The sequence below is a fragment of the Leuresthes tenuis genome, unplaced genomic scaffold, assembly GCF_036924035.1.
Source record: "Leuresthes tenuis unplaced genomic scaffold, fLeuTen1.0.hap1 SCAF_4, whole genome shotgun sequence".
Taxonomy (NCBI): Eukaryota; Metazoa; Chordata; class Actinopteri; order Atheriniformes; family Atherinopsidae; genus Leuresthes; species Leuresthes tenuis.
Window position 1 is genome coordinate 28,084,796 of NW_027325358.1, and position 26,663 is coordinate 28,111,458.

A 26,663-nucleotide genomic window follows, 5' to 3' on the forward strand; every position below is an offset into this window, starting at 1 on the left:
CGCTTCAACCTCTTCACAGATGCCCATCATATCCTTGGCTGGGGATACAGATTCCTCCTTACTCTGCCTGTGACACAGGTAGCCTGTGAGAAAAATTTGTTCTGTTCTCAAACATATCAAAAGTCGAATAAGGAGCACACAGTCACAAGAACACCTGGAAGCATTCATGCTCATGACCACAGATAAAGACATCCTCATGTCCCTTGACAATTGTAACACCTGGTTAAATAACAGAACCAGTTATTAATGTAAAATAAATAAAATTTAAATTTAGATGTGGACCAGTTATTCAGAAGATTAGAGTCACTCGGGAGAAATGGGTGTGAGTAGGAAAATACAACAAACAAGAGATCATAGTTGTGTTATACAATAACACATAAGACAAAATCAAAAATACACAAACTATTTCCTCTTTTCCTTTACAAATCCACCTGTCAGGTAAGTATCTAAATTTGATGTCTAATTCTTAGTTTAGTGCTAATTTAGTTATTATCCTAATTGTCTAGTTTAATTCTAATTCTGTATTTTTAATCCTATTTTAGTGTGTATCTTACTGACAGGTGGTTTCCTTAACTTATGCCTCTCTCAATCAAAACAATAAACAAATATAAATAAAAATAGTTACAACAGCAAAAGTAGGCTATACTTTTTTTAAAATCAACTTCTCTGACAGTCCAGGTTCAGTGGGGTTTGGCTCGCCACTTCAGTTCAGACTGTAATGTCTGACCAGCTGAACTGAAGAATTTGAATGTTGTCCATAAAGAAGCACAAGCCAGGAAAATAATCAATATAAATCTAAAACACACCTTCAAAATTATGCTATGTTATCATTTATATTATTAATATAGAGTAAAAACCAAACAAAACACACCTATCTATAATTACAAACTGGATCAGCTGATTCTAACACTGTAGCCGTTAACATTTAAAATTAGCTGTTGGTAGCTAAAACACATCTTATAAATTATGTTATCATTGTAATATTTTTTATCTTATTAATATTATGAAGAAAAAAAAACACCGATCTATAATTACATATTTAGAAACTGGCCACCACCGGCAACAATGCTAACGCTGTAGCCGTTAACGTTTAACATTAGCCGTTGGAAGCTTGCCAACGTTTTTTTTTTTTTTCTTAACGTCACTGAGCTACTATTTTTTCTTTTTAGTTCCAGGGCTACTTTTTGACGGAGTATTGTTTCCCTCACCAAGGGTCTTTGATTTAAAACAGCAGGATTATTACTGTTCCAGGACGGGTTTCTTCTTCCTCTTTCTTCCTTTTTATTTTCTGTTGGTCTGTCTCTGACTCCATCTGTCTGGGTGTCTCTCAAGGTACAGCTCTGAGAGTGAGGGCACTTTGGTCTACACAGCCTTTTATATCAGGGGACTGTTGTTATGGTTACATTAGAAATATATCAATGTATTTATTTCGTTAATTAATAATTATTTATTCATTTAAATCATGTAACCGAAATATAAATCAAGTAATGTAAATAAAATTATTATTTATTTATTTAATATGTCCAGTAACCAGGGGCTACACAATGACTTGGTCATAGACAGAGTTAAAGAAAAAAGCGACCTGATGAAGAAACTCCTTATCCCCCAACACTGAGTAAAATGCCACTGCTGGTTTGTTTTTTTCAGGTTAGTATTCAACATTCATTTCTATGTGAGTATTCAAGTTAAACTGTATATTTACAGCCTCTTTACATTGTGATTTATCATAACTCATACAGTACTATGTGTTGTGTGTTTCAGATACCTGTTTTGTATAGGTTCAGCCAGAGGGACTGCAGTGTGATAATACCTTCCTTTCTATGTGAGTATTCAAGTTAAACTAGAAACCTATGCTCCTAACACAACATCTAGTCAACATCAGTGCTATTGCTATAATTTGGCCGGTATTGTATCATGATCCACAATCAAAGTATTGTGACACTCGTGCCAGGTGTTATTGTTGTTGAGTTTCCACACACCGATTGCTTCCAGCCAGGCCTAGTCAAAGTTCAGGGCCGTTTTTCAGTCCCAGTCCATCCTTGTTTAAGACCCAATCCCAACTAGACTGTTCAAGGAGGTTTTCCCCTTAATTGACACTCACTTCCATATTGGATTTGATCAATCCGTCTTTGTTGACAGGATATGTACCTCAGACTTTTAAGGTTATTGTAATTATTTTTTTTATTTTTTTTTTATTTATTTATTTTTTCCCCCTTGTCCTGTTCAGCATTATGGCAACAGAATTGTAGTCTGAATACCTTTGATGCCAAACAGATTTGCTTTGCCAAGGGAAGTTTTATAAATGTAAAGCTCCCCTTGATGCCCATTTATTTATTTCTGTTTACAATATATAAGATGTAATAGAACTGAACCGGACCGGGGGACAAGGAAAGAAGAAGAGGAAAGAAGGGGAAACAGAACAAAAATAGAAACAAAAACCAGACAACGAGCTGCTACACCTGTAAAAAACAAAACAGACAACAATCCATGGCCTCTGAGGGGAATCCAGCCATAGCGCCACCAGGAGCACCTGAAAGCAGACAAGCAGAGAAAAAACAAACACACAAACAAACAAAAACAAGCACAAGAAGCGGCAATCGCATACAACACAGCTGTGGATATAGATGACCTGAGACGACATGATAACACATCAACTGCTTAGCGAGCATGCTACTGGGCTAATAAATATGTGTGTGTGTGAGAACATGCAACACCCACGGCACAGGACCTACATGCTAACCATGCTTAGTTATGAGTGTATAAGTGTACAGAGCCACAATCCACAGCCCCCCCTAGCAATCAGAAGGAGGTAGAGAGGGCCACAAGACCAAGGCCACCAGCAGCCCCCACGGAGCACAGAAGCACAGGCATGCCAGGCGACAGCAAGTCCCAGATCCAGGCCCAATCATTACCACACACACTTTCACGTGCCACACATCCACACGTCCTCCCTCCCTCGACTACGCTGGGGTGTAGTGCAGCGGGCACACCAGGGGGCCAGCAGCCCCCCAGCCACCACAGACCCCGAACCAGCAGAACAATTAATTAATCCTCTTGGCCCCTCCCGCCCCGAGCAGCAACCAGGAAGCAGGGGTGTGGGAAGAAGACCCCTCCCCTCACCCTTCTGGCTCTTCAATATTTTCTAATAGTGAGCGATTAAAATTGAGGGGCAGCCAAACTTATAGAACTGGGAGCGCGGCCCTCTGGGCAGCCTACATACCCAAAGAGCCCCACCCACCACATGCCACTCAGTGTAACCACCCCCCAAGACCTAATGTGTGTGTGTGAGTGTGTTTGATAAGTAGTAATGTCTAAGGTGTAATTAAAACAGGGGCGGGGAACTGCAGAGTGCAACCAAAGGGGACCACCTACGTGGCCCCATCCACTACACCCCACAGAACACACACGCCCCCAAAACCCTTCATGTGTGAGTGTGTGCTGTGTACAGGAGCCAGAAGGGAGAGGGGTATGGGGATATACACCGGGGGAGCTACTCTCCCCTGGAGAGGGCAGCCAGGGACTGGCTGCAATAGGCATCCCCGCTACTTGGGAGCCAACCCAGGGCAGGAGGGGCTGATGTCCACCAGGCTTGGGGCCTGCAGCGACCATATTCCGGGAGCCCCTGTACCCCCAGAAGGTACCCATCCCGCCCCACCCCGGAGGACCTCTACAAAAAAAACAAACAAACAAACCACCCGGTCACACCAGTCGCAGCAGCCCGGGCCTGAGACCCACCATCACCCAGGCCCCCCCAGGCCCCCCCCAACAGGGGAAAAGCACCGCCCCCCCCCCCCCCCCCCACCCCCCACCGCACGCCCCCAACACCCTGAAAAAAAAAAAAAAAAACAACCATCTGCGGACACCTTGGAGGTCCCAGAGCAACAAGCCTGGCACCAGGACCTGCACCAACCCACCCATACTGTGGTGCGTCCAGGGCAACCCAGCCCCCCCAGGCACAGGCAGGCCCCCCCCCCCGGGCGCAAGGCAGCGCCCAGCCACCAGGGCCCAGGCCCAGCACCACCACCCACGCCAGAGCGGCCCAGCCACCCGGCATAGAGCCAGCAGCCACCACCCCAAGGCCCCTAAGGGACCCCGCCCCACGCCGCAAGACAGCCCCACCCGCAAGCCCCCAAAACTGCCCTCCAAGCCCGACACACAGTCACACACCCGGTCCCCACGACCCGAGAGACCACCAGACGCCCGAAGCCACACAGCCCCCCCCAGCACATACCCAACCGCCCAGAGCGACGGGACAGCAACCAACCACCACCACTATGTGATAAAGCTAATCAGAGGGGACCAGAGAGAATGAAATTCAGCCAATTGATGTTTTGAGGAGGCAGACATTGTTTCCATGCTAATATAATCTAAAAGAAAATTTCTAAACTGGTTAATACACAGATTGTTCTTCGCTTTCCAGTTCATGAGAATAGTTTTCTTTGTGATACATAACACTGTGAGAACCATGTGTGCTGAGTTCATTTCCATGTTGATGTTGTCTGTGTCACCCAGTATGCACAGTGTGGGGCATGCAGAGATGCTAAACTTTAGCCATGTTGATAGGTCCTCACAGACTTCAAGCCAGAACTTCTGGACAGGCGCACAGAACCACAAAGCGTGTGCATAATCATCAGGTGTGTTATCTGTGCAATGTAAGCAGATGTTTGAGTGTGTTAGACCATCCTGAACATCCTTTGTCCTGTATAGTGTGTTCTATGAAGGATTTTGTATTGTATGAGCTGTAAATTAGAATTCTGAGTCATTCTGAAGGTGTTCAGAAGCTATGACTAGAACTAATGGATAAATCTGCCTCCCATTTTGAGGATGGAAGAGACATTGTGTCATCTATTTTAGACAATTTATATATTTTTGATAGTAGTTTTGGGGTGCAGATGCTTAGAAATTCTGCTACCCTAGTCGGGAGTTGTAAGTCTGGTTGGTGGAGGATATATTTCTTTGTTATTATAGACTTAAGTTGTTGATATTCTAGGAATTTATTGCTGCCTATCTCGTGTTGTGATATGAGCTCATCAAATTAAATAAAATGTCCATTTTGGATTATATGTTCCAGATGTTTGATTCTTTTGATCTTCCACAGAGTAAAGTTTAGCATTTCTTTGTTTTGCAGTATGTCAGGATTGTTCCAGATGGGTGTAAGCTTACATGGGACAATTGAAGACTTTGTTATTTTAAGAAATTCCCACCAGGCTGTCAGAGAGGTGCTGATGTTAATGCTTTTTAAACATTTGTGATTTTTTACGCTTTGACTAATAAGTGGCAGGTCAGAGATTTCCAGATTATCACACAATGCTTGTTCTATATTTATCCATGGTTCATCTATTGGGCTAGGTTTAAACCATTTTGATATATACTGTAACCTATTGGCTAAGGAATAGTGCTGAAAATTAGGTAAATCTAATCCACCACAGTCCTTGGTCTTCTGTAGGGTTTTTAAACTAATACGTGGTGGTTTGTTTTTCCACAGAAATTTGGAGATGCATGAATCTAGTGACTTAAACCAAGTAGCAGATGGTTTTATGGGGATCATTGAGAACAAATAATTAACTTTTGGTAGTAACATCATTTTAATGGTTGTAACTCTCCCTATAAGTGATATAGGTAAGGATTTCCAACAAGAGAGATCGTCCTTGACTGTCTTTAATAATTGCACATAATTTAGCTTTGTTAGCTCTGAGAGCCTGGAGGAAATGTTTATGCCTAAATATCTAATATCTCCTGACTGTAAAGTGATCGCAGGTATATTCTGGACCCTGCAGTTAATGGGCAGAACTGTGGTCTTAGACCAATTGATAGAGTAGTCAGAAAGTGCTGAGAATTTATTTATGAGTGTGATCGTGTGAGTGAGAGACGTTTGAGAGTTCTGAAGGAAAAGTAAAACATCAGCATAAAGACTTATTTTATGCTCAATATTTTGGGGTTGGATGCCTTTAATATTTCTATCTTGTCTGATAGCAGCTGCTAAAGGTTCTATAAAAATAGCAAAAAGTGAGGGAGAAAGTGGGCAACCCTGTCTTGTACCTCTCTGCAGACTGAAGCTTGGAGAGGTTTGATCATTTGTCCTGACACACGCATTTGGGGAGCTATATAATATCCTTATCCAGTTGATGAAGTGTGATCCAAACCCAAATTTGTTTAATGCTGCGAATAAAAATTTCCAGTTCACTCGATCAAATGCTTTTTCTGCATCTAGAGAGACTATTGTGGTTTCCAGGTTGTTGATGTTAGAATAGTCTATGAGATTAATTAGCCTGCTAGTGTTAGTGGATGAATGTCTACCCTTTATAAAACCTGTCTGGTCAGGATGTATTATAAGTGGAGTTATTTTTTCTATTCTTTTGGAAAGGGCTTTACAAATTATTTTGAGGTCTGCATTTATTAGAGATATTGGGCGGTAGCTGGATGGAAATATGGGGTCTTTTCCTGGTTTCTGTAGCAAGATAATGTTAGCAGAGTTCATGTGTGGGGACAATCTGCCATTCTGCTTAACTTGTAATACCATTTTGTGAAATGCAGGTGCCAAAACAGTCCAAAATTTTTTGTAGAACTCTGCTGGAAAACACGGGACTTTGTTACTAGGCATATGTTGAAGGGCTTCATGGAGTTCTCCTATTGAAAGAGGTGAATACAGAGCCATTGCCTGTTCGGTTTGTAATTTTGGAAGGTTGATATTACTAAGAAACTGATCTATGTTACTGTTTGATGGATCATTTTGAGATGAATATAAGGTTTTATAGAAGTCCCTAAAAGCATTGTTGATTACATCGGGGTCATGGGTGACATTTCCTTTTGAGTCTTTAACCGAAGTGATTGTTGTTTTCCCTTTGTTTCTCTTTAGTTGGTTAGCTAGGAACCTTCCAGATTTATTGCCGTGCTCAAAGTTCTCCAAGCAAAGTCTTTGTATTAGAAACTGTGTTTGTTTATCAATAATTTTGTTTAATTCAAGTTTAGCTTTTCTTAGTTCATTCAGTGTGTCCATAAATGATGAAGAAACGGTGCCTGTAACCTGTGACATGGCGACAGTGAGTTGTGCGTGATATCACCTGTGATTCAAATGTTCCTCAAAGAGTTCAATCATATTTGTCCAGCTCCGTGATGTCGCGAACAACCAGAACCTTCGCCTCCTCCGGTGTTCCGTTCAGCTTAATGAAGACTTATGTTTTCCTTGTTAAGAAGCCGCAAAGCCTTCACTTCTTCTACCAAGTCCAAAATGGACTTCTACTGGAGTCGGATAGCCGAGGTTTCCCCAGAAAGAAAATCCAACGATTTCCTGATTTCTTCAAAATCTTCCAAGGCTGGATTCTTCTTTGGTCCCATACTGGCAACAGGAACTTGCTGGGCCTAGTTATTACGATGGCCAGTTAAACTAACGCGCTGATGTTGCTATCAGAAAGCATGCCTGGTGTGTGCGTAAGGGCCGTTCACATCGCTTTACATCACAGGTGTCAAACTGATCTGTGAATGGGTTGGTGTGGCTGCAGGTTTCGTTCAATCGACTGAACAGTCTGCACTGAAGGTCTTAACCAGTTCAGTCGAAACATGTAACAAGTCAGCAGTGCTGCTGCATGGTTGAAACAAAAATCTGCTAACGTTAGGCTGACTGACTGAAAACAACACAAAGGTGGCTGAAATAAAACTAAAACTACCAACAAACACTATCCATACATGTTATCACATCCAACTGACGCGTCCATGCCGTTACTGCTAATCAGCGATCTTCTTTCTTCGTCGCCTTAAGCCGAGCCATAGATACATCAGTGAACAACAGTGCCATCTACTGCATGGTGCTTTGTGAATATATATATATATATATATATATATATATATATATATATATATGTAGATCACCTCTGTGCATTTGCAGTTATTTTTTGAGACAAAGTCAAGCCCATAGCACATTACTTCCAGAATTAAGCGTTTCATTACCTTTAAGAGCCCTTTCATTTTCTCGTGTAAAGCCTTGAACTCCTCTTGTGCCAATTCGGGGAAAAGTTCATTTTTCAGAAGGTCCTCTGTGATTTCGCTGTTGTTATAATACACTTTTTGAGCTATTCCATTCAACAGGCCGCACAAAGACTTCGTTGCTTCCACATCCGACATGTTCGCTTGAAGCCAGTCAGATAAAGCAGATGGGTTATATCACGTGAAAACTTGCTCAACATGGCATTATGGGAATTACGGTTTAAGGTGACTTTTCTACGGTGGCCGACACGTGCAAACGCGTTGCAAACGGCAAAATAAATCCAACAGTTTCATCCAACAGTTCCATCTCCCTCGTGGATTGCCTACTAGACACGGGGAAGCGACTGATTATCTTCGGTCCGCTTCCCCCACCTCGCTACGGTGACATGACCACCAGAGCCACTACAAACTTCGCCCCCAACTGGCTGTAGAAGCCCATGACGCTTAGAAGGTAAACAAAAGGGAAACAAAGCAATGAGAGCAATTTTAACAACTTTAACGGTTGATTCACAACATTAAATGTCTTTCAATGCAAACAATGCATTTGAGACAATAAATTTATACAAAAATAGAAAGTAATGTAATAAAAAAGATCATATGGGACTGCAGATTTATTAGTATATTTATTTATATAAGAGACTAATGTATGCGCACAAGTTTATCTTAAACTCAGTAAAATATTTACAATAATAATAATAATTAGGAGTAGTTATTTAAACTAAAATAGGTTGTTTCCACCATCTGTTTTTCTAAGAGCCACACTGTCACAGAGCTTGGCCTACTACATCAAATGCCATAAATATCACTAAACACTCTGAGCTGAATTAAGAGAGGACAGACAATATTTATCCCAAAAATGTTAATCAGTTACTCATTGAAAAGAAATGGCTGCTTTCTTGATGCTGTGCTGCTCCCAAAATTAAATCTAACCACAAACATTTCTGTTTTCTCGTCAGGGGGGTGGAGATACAACAATTAATCATAGTTTACTAACACTTCTCAAGTTTTTCCCAAAAGTCTGTGAGTCTTTGTCTTTCTTTTGTCTTTTGTTCTATGTTGTCTTGTGTTTTGTCTTTGTCTTGCTGTGTTCTCTAAATGGTTTGAAGTCTTTTCCACAGAAAAAGTTGATGGTACTGGATTTCACATTAATGCTGTACAGCAGGTTGGTGAGTATTATGGTACTGTCCTAAAACATGGTTTCTATCAACTGGCCAGTTGTTTTGTTTTTCATTTCATTTCATTTATTTTTATCTTTGTTTGTTTATTTGTTTTTGTTTGGGGTTCATATGAAAACTTAATTGGTCGACCAATGAAAACCTGTTAAAAGGGAATTCCTGAATATAGAACATTGTGAAAATGACATGTTGTGCTGCTCGTTTCTCTCTCCTGCTAACATTCATCCACAGCTTAAATGAACTGCATCGGCAGCAGAACTTCTACAGGACTCACAGCCAAGTGACAAGACGTTGGTCTGAAATTCCGGGAGGCATGATCATCATGCCAAGATAATGGTTGAACAACCACACAACCTTCAACCACTGTCAACAAAATAATCTGAATGCTCTCCTGAATTGTCCCAAAGAAAAAGATTAGTGTGAGAAAACAGGTGGTAAAGACCCCTTTGTGGAAGTGAAGTGCTGGTAACCTCTCCTTCCTAGTTAGCTCAGACTGCTGAACTGAGGTTCAGCCAGAAGGACAACCAAACACCAAGCAGTGACAGGATTGGACCAGAAGACACTGAGCTGCACTACACCACTCTGCACAATGTTATCATGAAATTTTCACTCAAAAGAAATTGTCAGTTTTTACACTACGTCTATCATTACTCATCATTTCTCAACAGGGTCATATCTTCATATTCACGTCATGTTTCAATGTCTGTATTGTTTTGTGTTTTGTGATGTTCCTCTTTAGTTTAATGATTTTACGTAGACCAATTACTAATCATAGGAATTCAGACATATGTCCACTGCCATTGGTGTGAATCGGCTGTTCGGAGCGGGACCTTAGGCACTGAAAGGTAATTAAGTGGTCGGTCGCCAAGGGGGAATGGCGCCATAGGAGAATTTTCCCGGATATCAGCCATCGGGTTTTTCGCTCCTATTCGCTGCGAACAGTGGACGATCTTGATGGTAATGTTAATTGCCTTAAGCACTTTTTGAGTTTCAGTATTTTATAAATTGTTGTAGCTTAGTTAATGATTGTTATGTGTTGTGATGGTACTTATGGGTTAGCAGGTCCTCGACACTGCTCAAACCACATATAGTTTTGGGCCAAAATTAACTAAGATTCTACACAGAGATTGGGTTTGGTGCCACATACACACAATCATTTTAAGAAATATTAAAACATTTATTAATTTATTCCTTGCATACACGTACAGGCGTGATACTTATAGCTTTTAAGAAATGTGCTCATTGCAGAGTTATGATCAGTTGAGTAATGAAGGTTGAACTATTCTGGGAAAGAGGTTCTGTTCCCAGCATCATGATAAACACTCCTGATACAGACAGGTTTAGCTAACGCATTACAATTGTTTTACACATGCATATGCAATGAAAACTTGCTTGCTGTTGATAATTGCAAAGAAGAACAGCTTACACATAACAGCTCACATAACGAAGTTATATCAAAAGGGGGATAACAAGAATCTCCTATCTGGTTGTGCTGCACCTCAAGGTAGTTGGCCACTTGCAGTTTGGGGACCTGCTAAGTTGGCTGCCGCTAACAGGTGTTACACAATACAGAATATAACAGTCCTACCTCAATTAGTTGACATGATTAAATCATGTCAAAAGGGGGAGTTGTTATAATTGGCTTTGATCTTAGACATTATAAATTCATATTCTGTATTTTACTAAATAACCTATGTTCCTAGCTGGTACTTTTCCACTCTGCTCATACTGCACAATCGATGACCTTAAAATAGGTCCAAGACCTTAGAATGACATAAACAAAACATCTCTATTAGAGCAGATAGGTCTGGTACATTAGACGCCTAAAACAGCACTCACACATACACACATTGTTTATCACATCCAAAGAACACAACAAGGACAGCGGCTGGCCTGATCATGCCACTAAAAAGTGGCCAATTATACTCTGACAAGTGTGAATACAACTTCTGTGAGATAAAGCTGAATATAAATATGAAATGTTTCCAGATATCGGGGCTCGGCCTGACGGATTTCCTGCGGGAGCTCTGGCACTCCGAGTCCAGCGCTGCAATATACTTTACTTGTGACCACTAATAAATACTTTAACAAACGATTTCTCCAGCTTGTTCTTGGGCTTCCAATGAAAGAATCGGGCTAACAATTGGTGCCGTGACCCGGATTGGCTGACTCTGAGACCGTGTCCGATCGAGGACTTCCGGAGCTGATTGGACGAGACCCTTCTTCAGACAATTCAAGGCGCCTAAAGCACAAGGTGAGCAGAAAACCTCTTGTATCAGGATATGTGAAATTTCTGCACATTGGTCATTCTAAATTAAATTGTCTGAATTAGGATGTCCTCCGATCACTAAATCAAAAGCACAAAATTACTGTCTGTAGGTTTACTGAGTGGTCACATGTAAAGCATAAACACATAGTCTCACATAGGGAGAGTCATATGTGTCCTAGTTTAGTACAATTTGGTCAAATAAAAGACATAAAATTAATTTTGTCTTCTAAACTGGATAGGAAGTAGATGAGCCAATGGGCGGCATGAGTAATGTCTGTGCAATCGGCACTTGGACCGTAAAATCCGCAATCGGCGGTGGGTCTGTATTACAGCACAACAGGCGACGTGAGTAATGTCTGTGCAAGTGGCGCTTGGACCTTTATCTGCAATCGGCGGTGGGTCTGTATTACTTCACAACAGGCGGCGTAAGTAATCTCTGTGCAATCGGCACTTGGACTGTAAAACACTCGGGCATAGCGCCATTCACCCATTCTGATTAACACATGTAAAACATCTGAATATGTCACAAACCTTTGTTGATAAGTGGAAAACATGTAAACCCGGCTCATTGGGATCGGTATTATTTGACACGTTGACGAGATGGCAGAAAAAAGTTCCAAGAGAAGACGAAAAAAGAGGGACAGATAGATTTGTAGACTGGACGAGAGAAATGCAAGGGAAAGGAATGTTTGGAGGGTGTGAAAGTGCTCCACCGCAACTGAGTGATTTCTTTATGTTTTCAAAACAAGCAACAGGCAGTAGGAATCAAGCAACAGCAAAGCTAAAGGAGGCAGGTTTATTGCAGAGAGCGAGGGCAGATAAAGACGAAAAAAGAAACAAACAAAAAAAAAAACAGTAACATTTCTTGCAGACTCTCAGTATTTTTTGGAGAAGTTAAATTCTCTATTCAGACGCAGTCCTCTGCACAACTAACACAGCATGTGCCAGACACAACGTCATCTTTTCCAGGGACACATCCTACTACACTAGAAGATAAGACACATCTTCCCAACATCACGCATGCTCAATAACAGAAGCATGCCATTTAGCTAAAGAAAAAAAAAACTGACCATTTTACAGATTCAGCATAAACAGCTTAGGCTGTATATGTGGACATGTGTAATTGGAAAAGAAAAGGTTAGATATCCTTAGCTTTGTCATAAATGCTCTCACCCTAAGATTATCTCATCCCAACCCTGCTTCCTTCTTCCCTCATTCAGCCCTGAGAGTGAGGACAGATTCTGATTGATCATTGGCCTGTACTTAAAGAGTACCAGAGTTACAAATAGTTATTTAGTCGAAAAATTTACAATGATAATGGAAGTTTTTACTAGAGCATTTATCATCAATTCAACTATCTGAAATCCGCTTTTCAATGCAAGTATCACAGTGAAGAGATAAGAAGCAATAAAATGTCCCAAATAAATCCAAATGTGTAAAAAATCCTAAATAAATCCAGGAAGAACAGACTGTTTAAAACTAAAAATTAGAACAAGTTTGTTGTTGAATTAAGATTTAACAGCTCTCTTAAAAAGTTAAAGTCAGAAAAACAAACATAGCATTTAAATCTTTGATCCTTTAATTGAAAACCTGCCTGAACAAAAGATGTTCTACAAATTGAGACTTTATGATTTCCAGCTGAAGCAGGTCTGAGACCAGACAGTCAGACCATATGACATATCTGAAAATATCAGGATTTAACAGCAAGGTCAGGCAGATAGGTGTCAGACAGTTTCTTACCATCTTAAAGCATTAAAGGTTAGCCTTTATTGTGTTAGAGATCACAGTAACAAGACTTTTAAAATTTAGCTGATCTAAATACTTCTCCTCTGCTTCTTTTCACCAATTCTGAGTTAATATTTATCATCAGTATTTATATTTGATCTCATTAAACCATTTAACTATTTAACTGCAGCAGATCTATGAATCAATTGATCTGTTCTCTTAACAGAGCAGCAAAGTGCTTTATATAAAGGTTTAAAGTGAGTTAGATTATTAGGAAATTAACAAAAACACAGCAATAAAAGGCACAACGAGAGTCAGATATCACCAATGAGTTTCTTGAAGAAGAAAACTCTAAAAGAAATTTAAAGACAGCTGCGCTGCAGTAAGTCTGAGTCATAACAAGTCAAGTCAAGGTTTGTTTTCATGGCACATTTAAAAAACAGCCACAGCCACCAGAGAGCTGTACAGCTGAACACTATATTAATACTATTAGCAAATTCTAACCCTGCAGATAAATATTAATTAATCTAACAATAAACATTGAATAAATTAGTGAAATAAAAATAAAAACAGTGTTTACTGTTATAGACATGCCTCTAAACCAGACATGTGTCACTGGAAAAGGAAAGGCTTTGTGACCTCAGAAGGCACCCCGGTTAAACACTTAAATCAATTACTCAAACTATATTATGCCATACTTGAACCAAAACAAGTTGCTATAGTCAAGTGTAGAGGACATCAAAAGGGAGATGGGAGAGTAGCGAGAGGCAACAATGCGGCAGATAAGGCAGCAAAAACAAAAGCAAGGTATACTGTATTTAACCAGATGTCTCAGAAAACATTGGAGGAAAAATCACAACGAGAATTATGTATACAAAACATTAAAGAACTTCACGAAGCAGCGGCACCATCTGAAAAGCAAGCATGGAACGGAAAAAAAAAAAAAAGATTCCACAAGACTCTGCTGGAATCATGAAGGGAAAATAGTAGCTCCAACTGGACTACTAAATTTGCTATGTCAAGAAGCACACAGTAGAGCTCACTGTGCTAGCTCAAAAGTAACAGCGCTCATTTCACAACACTGGTGGTACCCCCACCTAAAAGACACAATAAAATATTTTGTGCAATCGTGTGAAATTTGCAACCTGTTCAATCCAAGGTATCTCTCAAAGCAGGACTAGACAAGTTTCCCAGTACCTGATGCACCTTGGGAACAGATAGTAATTGATTTTACTGACATGGGAGCAGCAAACAGGACTGAAGGTAAACGATATCTTCTAGTGGGTGTGGATCCCTTTTCTAGATGGGTAGAAGCCACACCTACTAAAACCGAAAAAGGAAAAGAAGTCATTAAATGGCTTACAAGAGAAATTATTCCAAGATTTGGGGTACCAGAAGTGATAAGATCAGACAATGGTACTCACTCACTTTTCTAATGAAGAACTAAGAGAAGTGGAAAAGATGTTTGGAATTACACATAAGCTCGGTGCAGTCTCTCACCCAGCTTTACAAGGACTAGTGAAAAGAGCAAATAGAACCATCAAAAAGGCCGAACAGAAGTCTGTGCAGACACACAGTTAAACTGGGCTGAAGCTCTACGTATTGTGTTAGCCTAAGATTTACTCTAAATGCCACCATGAATGTTGAGGTCATGACAGGGAGAAAACACCCTGTCCATTTACAACTGCACCAACAGGCTCACCCCTTGTTGTACTACAGTATGGAAACTTGTGTGAATGTGAAACAACTGAATAACACGGTGATGAGTATATCTCAACAGGTTACAGAAATACTCACCAAAGAACAGGACCAGGAAAGTGAACAAACTTAACTGGTCCTCTCCTATATGGACAGGACGCAGAAGCTACAACACATTGTGTAAAGGTATGGTTGACCGAGAATAGACTGAGTAACTGGATCCACAAGGATCACTGTACTCAGGCTCAAGATCCTGCCGAAAGAACATTAACTGAGGTCCGGACTGACTTAGGAACCTCACCTACTGACAAAGACTAGACCACAGGGACTAAAACTCTATCAGAGACTGAACGGACCACTGACAATGAAACCAAAGGAAAACACTACTGAGGAGACTAGACTGTAGAACCGCAGTAGCAGAAACTATAATGGTTACAATAACTAATTGTAACACCTCTCCGGTGTGCAAGTCAGACATTAAAAGCTCAAGTGACAAAGAACTACAACAATAATCTGGACACACCCTCTCTTCCCACCACGCCACACCAGGTGACTAAAAGATCTCTGAAAAATGGCAACAACCCACTTCAATTGCAATTTATTGAGAAACAAGATGGTATGGTACAATCCGATCTGTGCTCAGTCATGACATGTTGGTCAAACGACAAAGGATATGAATGGGATGAATAAAATGTTCTGGGAGAACAGTTTTAATCATGTGTTCTGGTTCATTCGAGAAATTACACGGTAGATGGCCCAAGTTGTTTAATCTGGTGCACTTAATCAGTCAATCAATCAATCAATCAATCAAACTTTATTTTTATAACACTTTTCATACAAGAAAATGTAACACAAAGTGCTTCACAAGATGGAAGAAAATAAAACAAAACAGTGAAACCCACACACACACATCTATACGTACACATACACCCACATACATCCACACATACTGGAAGAAAGAAGTAAAGATTAAGTAAAACATAATAAACTGAGGCAGAGCTGCGCGAAGTAAGGTAAAGCACAGAGCTTTGAACTGCACGATTAAAGGCCTAATTCATGTCAAGGAAAAACAAGAAGGATCCTGAACAATTTAGCTAACATTCCTAAACTGCTACGAGCAAAGAAAAATATTACAAAATAATATCAAGAATCTGGGCCCTTAGGTCAAAGCATGCATGCAAGGTAACATTGATCAATAACCAACCAAAGATCTGATGTCTGACAACACAAGCGCGATGCTGTGGCACTGCTAAGGAAAAAGTTAGCAGCACAAGGCCACAAGGCTCATCTAAAAAATAAATAAATGAGGAATTAAGACAAATAGAAAAATAGAATAAACCTTTGTCTTTGATTCTAATTTGTATGGAAATATGTTATGTTATGTTATTGTATCATGTGATGTTATAAGAAACTCTGATGTCACACTGTTGGTACCACATGAAGTGTTACTAATTCAAATGGAGCAGAAAAAAATACTTAATGCTGATCTGTGGATGGCTCAGCAACACGAAACACAGCCACTGGTAAGAATTAAATAGAATTTAGTATTAAGTAACAAGTGAGAATTAAGCAGATCATGCTGAAATTTTATCAAAAACACTCTGAGCTGAATTAAGAGAGGACAGATGATATTTATCCCAAAAAGGTTCATCAGTTACTCATTGAAAAGAAATGGCTGCTTTCTTGATGCTGTGCTGCTCCCAAAATTAAATCTAACCACAAACATTTCTGTCCTGCAGCAGCAACACAGGAGCAGAAACTGCAGTGGAAGAGTTCGGCAGAACTAACATACGGCTGAGACTAAGTCTCGTCAGGGGGTGGAGATACAACAATTAATCATAGTTTACTAACACTTCTCAAGTTTTTCCCAAAAGTCTGTGAGTCTTTGTCTTTCTTTTGTCTTTTGTTCTATGTTGTCTTGTGTTTTGTCTTTGTCTTGCTGTGTTCTCTAAATGGTTTGAAGTTTTTTCCACAGAAAAAGTTGATGGTACTGGATTTCACATTAATGCTGTACAGCAGGTTGGTGAGTATTATGGTACTGTCCTAAAACATGGTTTCTATCAACTGGCCAGATGTTTTTGTTTGGGGTTCATATGAAAACTTAATTGGTCGACCAATGAATACTGGGATTGAACCTGTTAAAAGGGAATTCCTGAATATAGAACATTGTGAAAATGACATGTTGTGCTGCTCGTTTCTCTCTCCTGCTAACATTCATCCACAGCTTAAGTTAACTGCATCGGCAGCAGAACCTCTACAGGACTCACAGCCAAGTGACAAGACGTCGGTCTGAAATTCCGGGAGGCATGATCATCATGCCAAGATAATGGTTGAACAACCACACAACCTTCAACCACTGTCAACAAAATAATCTGAATGCTCTCCTGAATTGTCCCAAAGAAAAAGATTAGTTTGAGAAAACAGGTGGTAAAGACCCCTTTGTGGACGTGAAGTGCTGGTAACCTCTCCTTCCTAGTTAGCTCAGACTGCTGAACTGAGGTTCAGCCAGAAGGACAACCAAACATCAAGCAGTGACAGGATTGGACCAGAAGACACTGAGCTGCACTACACCACTCTGCACAATGTTATCATGAAATTTTCACTCAAAAGAAATTGTCAGTTTTTACACTACGTCTATCATTACTCATCATTTCTCAACAGGGTCATATCTTCATATTCACGTCATGTTTCAATGTCTGTATTGTTTTGTGTTTTGTGATGTCCCTCTTTAGTTTAATGATTTTAAGTAGACCAATTACTAATCATAGGAATTCAGACATATGTCCATTGCCATTGGTGTGAATCGGCTGTTCGGAGCGGGACCTTAGGCACTGAAAGATAATTAAGTGGTCGGTCGCCAAGGGGGAATGGGGCCGTAGGAGAATTTTCCCGGATATCAGCCATCAGGTTTTTCGCTCCTATTCGCTGCGAACAGTGGACGATCCTGATGGTAATGTTAATTGCCTTAAGCACTTTTTGAGTTTCAGTATTTTATAAATTGTTGTGGTTTAGTTAATGATTGTTATGTGTTGTAATGGTACTTATGGGTTAGCAGGTCCTCGACACTGCTCAAACACGTGGATACACGTTTATTGCTCACAACGGACGAGGTTATGATAGCTATCTAATCCTTAACGTCATGGTGCAACTAGGTATGAAGCCCTCTCTCATCACACAGGGGAGTAAAATTCTCTGTTTTACAGACTGTGATTATGGTTTGAGATTCATCGATAGTCTGTCATTCCTGGCTATGAAACTGAGTATGATGCCAAAAGCATTAGGTTTCAGTGATCATACCAAAGGTTCATTTCCCCACAGATTCTCTTCAGAACAGAATTTGAAATATGTGGGGCCTTTTCCTTCACTGAGTTACTACTCAGTAGAACTCATGAGCCCCAGTGAGCAGGGAGAGTTCTACAGATGGTACGGGGGAGTGTGTAAAGGTACCTTAAATTTCGTGAACCCTTTACTGCAAAAATTATGTTGACATACTCTTCAGGGGGTGTGTCAAATTCCGCGAGCAATTCTTTAACGAGACGCGCGTGGACCCCCTGAAATGCATCACGATCGTATCGACCTGTATGAAGGTTTTTACCGCCAACTTTCTGCAGCCTAAAAACCTGGCTATACCTTCACCCGTTGATTACAGTCAGCAGAGTAAGACCTTCTCAAACACATCCATCCAGTGGCTGGAGTGGTTAGCATTTAGCAGAGGGATTGAGATTAGCCACGCGTTAAACACAGGGGAAAAGGGAATCGGCCCTTATCACGTAGATGGGTATGCGGAAATTGATGGTGTGAGGGTAGCTTTTGAGTTTTACGGCTGTTTCTTTACCAGTTGCCCCATCTGCTATCTGCCTCAGGACACATGTCCGCTGAGGAAGGCGCCATTTGAACAGTTCTATGCAGAGACCCGTGAGAGAGAGACAGTGCTTCAGTCAGTGTATGGTCTTCGTTTGCAAGTCATGTGGGAGCACGAGTGGACTGAGATGAAAAAGTCCCATTCGGAGGTGATTGAATTTCTCAAGAGCTTTAACGCCCCTTAACCTCTCTCTCCCAGACAAGCACTGTATGGTGGTCGGACCTGCGCACTCAGGTTGAGGTACACTGCGGGGGTAGGTGAAACTGTGCACTATGCTGACTTTACATCTCTTTACCCCTATGTAAATTGCAGCTTTCCTTACCCCCTCGGCCATCCCAGAATTATTTGCAAAGATTTTGATGACCCTGACAGCTACTTTGGTTTCATAAGAACTGTTGTTTACCCTCCACGCAGGCTGTTTTTCCCAGTTTTACCTTACAAGTCATCTCACGGAAAACTTGTATTCACTCTCTGTCGCACCTGTGCTGAAATGAATAACCAGGCAGGTCCATGCAACCACAGCGATGAGGAGAGAGCACTAACAGGTGTGTGGGTGAGTGTGGAGTTTAGCAAGGCATTAAAGCTTGGTTATCGTCTTGCTAAAATCACAGAGGTGTGGCATTTTGACAGGAGCAGTAGCTCAATCTTTGAAGACTAAATACACACATTTCTTAAGGGTAAACGAGAGGCTTCAGGATATCCCGCAGATGCACTTGATGAGGAGAGTAAGTTGAGGTACGTCAGAGATTACAAGCTCCATCAAGGTATTCAGTTGGATACCAGCAAAATAGAGGTGAACCCCGCTAAAAGACAGGTGGCTAAACTGTGTCTGAACAGTTTCTGGGGGAAATTTGCGCAGAGGAACGACCTCCAGACCACCATCATCACAGACCCGAATGAATTTTTTAATTTCATGTTCTCGGGTAAATACAAGATCGTCTACTTCCACTTTCTAAACCCTGACATGTGCATGGTGCAGTGGACTTACAACAAACGGTGCATCGCTCCTCCCAACAAGGTAAACAATGTATTCATTGCAGCATTTACCACCGCATATGCACGTTTAAAACTGTATAGCTGTCTGGAAGTAATGCAGTACAAAATTCTCTACATAGACACAGACAGTCTGATCTATGTGGTGAAAAAAGGTGAGACTCCTCTGAAACTGGGAAACTATCTGGGGGATTTGACCGATGAGCTGGGGGGGTGACACAATTCAGGAATTGGCTCTCCAGTTGATGGTTATTCATGCTTACTCTTTTAATAATAGTCCACCAGCACCTGTCTTCTCGAGTTGATCTCCAAAATGGAATCATGACATGTTACAGACATTTCAGAAATGACACAAAAGCCTCCTGACACAATGAGGGTAGTGGTATGAGGTAGCGGTACTCTAAACCTCCTCTCCAATCTTAAATTCCCATTAGAAACAGGTGACAAGGTGTCGGTATCCTCACCAGGATTGAGATTAAAGACAAACAGTGAGTAACCGTTGTTAAATTCTTCACGTGTGATACTCAGAGGGAGATCTTTTAAATGACGACCGGTAGCTGTAAACAAATTGTAAAATTCCCGGACTGAAATGCCTTGGTTGAACTGAGGCTGGAACGCCTTGGCGGGAACTTGTTTACCATCCTGACAAAGAGCTAGATACTCTATATCCATATGTTTAAAGTTGAAGGGTGACAAGTCCCTTCTTCCTGTGAATGCCTCGTGGTGCACCATACCTAAAACAATATATTTAGGCATCGCTCCCAAAAAGAGATTCTCCTGATTACATATCCTCGAATTTTCAGGGAAGGAGTATGTTTTTACATTCACGTGACAGTGGGTAGAGAGTGTTTCCTCTCATTAAGGCCGATGTGTGGCCTAAACGAACAGCGGGGGAGACGGAAACTTTTTTGATAAAAAGAGAGGCACCTAATATCATTAATCGGAAAGTCGAGTCTCTGGTTCCCATGAGATAGAAAGCCTCACTGGCTCTGGTTAGTTTAACTCTCATATCCACAGAGTTCAGCAGGAGCCTTTCGCAGAAAAAAATATCCCCATGGAGGGGGCCCATTAGGTGTACTTCTCTGGAATTAGCTGTACAGAGAGCCCTCTGGTTTAGCCCTCTGTTTGGCCCATTATTAGTTACTATAGAGCCTATGGCACCGGCTGTATCTTTATAATAAAGACCAGCGCTAAACTGACTCTTTAACGTGTCTTCAGAAAAGTTTAGCAGAGTCTCGATCATAGCTCTATATGGGTGGGTGGCACTAGACTGTGAAATTAATCTATCACCCAGAGTAACATCGCATTGACTGAATAGTGTATTGAGAGGATAATTGATGAGACCCACAGGTGCGTCGTTCGCCAAGTTTGTGTCCTCTGCATTGATCTTCATGTGTAGATGTAACAAGGTATCATTGAGATCCAGATACTTTTCACCATCTCCCGGTATAAAAAACTCAATCGGACCATTCTCAGTAATAGCGGATAGAGGCATAATTTCCGTGTAGATATTATCCTCGATAGAAAGCTGGGTCATAGGGACTGAAAATAAGTCCAGTTCTGCTGGAAAATAAGTCCAGTTCTGTCTCTGCAGGACCAGAGATCCTTCTCATAGTTTTGCCTATGACATCTGAGGCAAAGTTTGTAGCTGCTGTTTTCAGATGAGGCTTAGCTATATAAAATCCTTTTTTAACTAGGGGGGCTACGAAGCGAAATAATTTTGAAAATATAGAGCCTATTCCGCGACCGTACATTACAGGTGCTCCATAAAAACCAGGCAGGGTACCTCCTACCTGGTTTTGGTAATAGTTTACAAAGCGATGAGGGTCATCCCTCATGTTTATCTGAACCATGTTGCTTTGTTTTGTTATCCTCCTCCTGACACAGACAGACACTGAGGTGACCTCTGACTGAATGTTTGCTTGACAGTGACTAATGAGCCTGTGATCAACCCGTTTATATATATATATTTACTTCTGATCAGAGCTTATCGGGAGAGATAGAATCACAATTCCCTCTTACTCTCTCTGTGATTTCAGAGTGAATGACCATCATTTCATTATGCGTTGTGATATCACGAGTCGGAAGTGTAGTCTCACAACGGTTTTCCCATAAGTAAAATTTACCGGAGTGTTTTGATCCGTTTTAATCTCTATGTGGATGTTTTCAATATGCCTCTTTGCTACAGGTAGATAGTTGACTGGGTTAAAAGTATGCGTAATTATATCGCCAAACTTACCCTCTACTCTAACTGTTCGCAAGAGTGGAGCATAAGCATCGCCGACTATCTGAGGAGCAACCACATCGCTGTAACAGTAAAGCTGGTAGAAACCTGCTTTTAAATCCATCGGGTAAGGGGCACTCCTTTTATCAAATACGATCCATTTGCCAGGATCCACACCTAGCATGTAGCTCAGTGGTGGATAAAAACGCAGGTGGTACTGGGCCCCTGACTGATACACGAGTCTATTTTCCACCGTGTTCACGACTAAATAAATATCAGAACCTATTTTTCTGAGGTGACCCTCGATCTCGGCTTTGAGCTGATTCAAATCCTTGAAATGTCCGCATCCTACATTCTGACGGTAGAACTTTTCCAGCCCCGCTTTCCTCCATTCAAAAAAAGCCTGGTCCCTAGAAGCATTATGCCATGTGTATGGATAAGAAATCTCTGTCAAGGCAACCTGCCACGAACCTTCCAAATCGATATGCTGGGCTAAATCCTGATCTTCATATATCGTTACTGGAGACTCACAAATGAAAGACCTAGGTGTACACATCCTCTCTGGTGCCTGCGTAGATTTCTCCTCTACTCTCACTCTGCTTCTTGTCCTGGTCATCTCGAATCAGCTATCTTTCACGCCAAAGTCGTTCTCTACACACGGACTGTCTCAGGGTTTTATCCTTTACCCGAAACCCCTCCCCTGTCCACCCATTGGCCCTCAAACCTGGGGTCGAACAATACCCGCCTCACATCTAATAATTTTCTCATCTTTACCTTAAAAAAAAAGGAGGACTTTCCGGCACCCTGAGCCATACTCATACGAGACTTAAAATGTTGACAGCTTTTACAACTTAACCTTTCCTATTAACCCTAACCCTTTCTCTTATTTAAACATTCAACTAATATATTTCTCACAACCTCTTGACCTTAGCTGTAATCATTCTTAACCCTACCCATAAACTCCCCCTTCCTTAGATGTCAAAGGCCACCTGAACAGATGCCTGATCTATGTCAAACAAAGGTCACCAGTCAAATTAGCTTGATTGATCGATAAGAGGTCAAAAGTCACATGCCCAGATGTCAGCAAACAGATGTAGGTCAAAGGTCACCTGTCAAACTACTTTGATCGATCGATAAGAGGTCAAAGGTCACCTGTTAAACTAGTTTAATCGAAGGGAGTCTTTATTTTCTCTCACATTGTTTATCACATCCAAAGAACACAACAAGGACAGCGGATGGCCTTATCATGCCACTAAAAAGTGGCCAATTATACTCTGACAAGTGTGAATACAACTTCTGTGAGATAAAGCTGAATATAAATATGAAATGTTTCCAGATATCGGGGCTCGGCCTGACGGATTTCCTGCGGGAGCTCTGGCACTCCGAGTCCAGCGCTGCAATATACTTTACTTGTGACCACTAATAAATACTTTTTTAATAAACGATTTCTCCAGCTTGTTCTTGGGCTTCCAATGAAAGAATCGGGCTAACAATTGGTGCCGTGACCCGGATTGGCTGACTCTGAGACCGTGTCCGATCGAGGACTTCCGGAGCTGATTGGACGAGACCCTTCTTCAGACAATTCAAGGCGCCTAAAGCACAAGGTGAGCAGAAAACCTCTTGTATCAGGATATGTGAAATTTCTGCACATTGGTCATTCTAAATTAAATTGTCTGAATTAGGATGTCCTCCGATCACTAAATCAAAAGCACAAAATTGTCTACTGTCTGTAGGTTTACTGAGTGGTCACATGTAAAGTATAAACACATAGTCTCACATAGGGAGAGTCATATGTGTCCTAGTTTAGTACAATTTGGTCAAATGAAAGACATAAAATTAATTTTGTCTTCTAAACTGGATAGGAAGTAGATGAGCCAATGGGCGGGGGTCTGTTAGTCCGCAATCGGCGGCATGAGTAATGTCTGTGCAATTGGCACTTGGACCGTAAAATCCGCAATCGGCGGTGGGTCTGTATTCCAGCTATTTCTTGGGCTTCCAATGAAAGAATCGGGCTAACAAAAAGAAGCTTATTCTCGGATTCCAGAAGCTTTAGTGGTGCTCTTTCCTATATTGCAAAGTAAAACGTTGTTTTTAGTTGAAATCTCTTTAGTAATGGATAAATAAGAAGGACAAAGCAGTTTTAACTGTGTTTGAGTGAAGGAATTCATTTTATAGAAAAATCCGAAATTGAGCAGAACTCTCCAAAAGGAGCGTTTCGCTCAAACCAAAAGTTTGGTGCTTTTTCTTACAGGGTAATATGAAGAAGTTAATGCTTGAAACTTGTTTAGACATGGATAAATATGAAGGACAAAGCAGTTTTAACTTGGTTTGAGTGAAGGAATTCATTTTATAGAAAAATCTGAAATTGTGCAGAACACATGAAAAGAAGCTTATTCTCGGATTCCTGAAGCTTTAGTGGTGCTCTTTCCTATATTGCAAAGTAAAACGTTGTTTTTAGTTGAAATCTCTTTACTAATGGATAAATAAGAAGGACAAAGCCGTTTTAACTGTGTTTGAGTGAAGGAATTCATTTTATAGAAAAATCCGAAATTGAGCAGAACTCTCCAAAAGGAGTGTTTTGCTCAAACCACAAGTTTAGTGCTTTTTCTTACAGGGTAATTTGAAGAGGTTTATGCTTGAAACCTGTTTAGACATGGATAAATATGAAGGACAAAGCAGTTTTAACTTGGTTTGAGTGAAGGAATTAATTTTATAGAAAAATCTGAAATTTTGCAGAACACATGAAAAGAAGCTTATTCTCGGATTCCTGAAGCTTTAGTGGTGCTCTTTCCTATATTGCAAAGTAAAAATATGTTTTTAGTAGAAATCTCTTTAGTAATGGATAAATAAGAAGGACAAAGCAGTTTTAACTGTGTTTGAGTGAAGGAATTCATTTTATAGAAAAATCCGAAATTGAGCAGAAACCAAAAGTTTGGTACTTTTTCTTACAGGGTAATTTGAAGAAGTTTATGCTTGAAACCTGTTTAGACATGGATAAATATGAAGGACAAAGCAGTTTTAACTTGGTTTGAGTGAAGGAATTAAGTTTATAGAAAAATTCGAAATTGTGCAGAACACATGAAAAGAAGCTTATTCTCGGATTCCTGAAGCTTTAGTGGTGCTCTTTCCTATATTGCAAATTGAAAATATGTTTTAGTAGAAATCTCTTTAGTAATGGATACATAAGATGGACAAAGCCGTTTTAACTGTGTTTGAGTGAAGGAATTCATTTTATAGAAAAATCCGAAATTGAGCAGAAACCAAAAGTTTGGTACTTTTTCTTACAGGGTAATTTGAAGAAGTGTATGCTTGAAACCTGTTTAGACATGGATAAATATGAAGGACAACGCAGTTTTAACTGTGTTTGAGTGAAGGAATTCATTTTATATGTGGAAGGGAGGAACAGGAAGTCCAGAACTTAGAGCAGGCAAATGGGGTGGAGTTAATAAAAGGGGCTGGAAGGCTCATTTGGGCCTTTCTTCCTGCACTGACACACCTGGGAGCAGCTGAGCTGAGGCCTTTGTTTGAAGCTGAGTTGGTAGGCTCTACTTTTTAGATGTTTGAAAGCATGATTTTAATATTACTTGATCACTAGAGAATAACCATTTGGCTGTTTATTTGTGGTATGAATTGTTTGTAGGCATTCTGGGTTGGGAGGGGACTGATCTATTGAATGGTTGTTTAAAGACATCAGCCAAGTGTGTTTGTGATGTTTTATCTTGCTGTGCATAATATCAGAAGCCTCCCCCCGATCGTGCAGTCTAGTCCCAGGGTTGTTTTCTTTTTAACCATCTCATGTTTGGTTTGATTGTATTTTTTTGTCTCTTATAATTTACTCACTCTAGAGGTTGGATTTTATCAAAAAATATATTGTTAATAAAATTTATATTTTTTGTATAGCAGTCTCTGGTTCCAGTTTATTCTGGGTCTGTGCAGTTAATATCACTTGGTCACATATAGAAAAATCTGAAATTGTGCAGAACACATGAAAAGAAGCTTGGTCTCGGATTCCTGAAGTTTTAGTTGTGCTCTTTCCTATATTGCAAAGTAAAACGTTGTTTTTAGTTGAAATCTCTTTACTAATGGATAAATAAGAAGGACAAAGCAGTTTAAACTGTGTTTGAGTGAAGGAATTCATTTTATAGAAAAATCCGAAATTGAGCAGAACTCTCCAAAAGGAGCGTTTTGCTCAAACCAAAAGTTTGGTGCTTTTTCTTACAGGGTAATATGAAGAAGTTTATCCTTGAAACCTGTTTAGACATGGATAATATGAAGGACAAAGCAGTTTTAACTTGGTTTGAGTGAAGGAATTAAGTTTATAGAAAAATCCGAAATTGTGCAGAACACATAAAAAGAAGCTTTGTCTTGGATTCCTGAAGCTTTAGTGGTGCTCTTTCCTATATTGCAAAGTAAAACGTTGATTTTAGTTGAAATCTCTTTACTAATGGATAAATAAGAAGGACCAAGCAGTTTTAACTGTGTTTGAGTGAAGGAATTAATTTTATAGAAGAGAGATAATAGGATACCTTCGATCAAACTCATTTTGACAGGTGACCTCTGACCTCTTATCGATCAATCAAATTAATATGACAGGTGACCTTTGTTTGACATCCGTTTGCTGACATCTGTTCAGTGTCACAGTATGGTGCATTCTTGCATCCCCAGAGGATGGGGTGTTTATAGCAAATAGGGGTAGGTTTAAATTACACAAAAAGGTTTCCCTCTTAGTTTGCACAC

The 26,663-nt window shown here is 40.5% G+C and overlaps 1 protein-coding gene across 2 annotated transcripts in view; it reads right to left on the reverse strand.

The window, feature by feature from the left end:
- The window catches only part of commd1 (copper metabolism (Murr1) domain containing 1), a 31,574-nt gene extending 23,385 nt beyond the window's left edge, over positions 1 to 8,189 (reverse strand). Inside the window, exon 1 of one of the 2 annotated variants that reach the window (XM_072383532.1) lies at positions 7,945 to 8,189. In XM_072383532.1, the coding sequence (XP_072239633.1) occupies positions 7,945 to 8,118 (174 nt within the window). In that variant the 5' untranslated portion in view covers positions 8,119 to 8,189. The remainder of the gene's footprint in view (positions 1 to 7,944) is intronic. The other variant, XM_072383533.1, reaches the window with a different exon arrangement.
- Between the last annotated feature and the right edge of the window lie 18,474 nt (positions 8,190 to 26,663).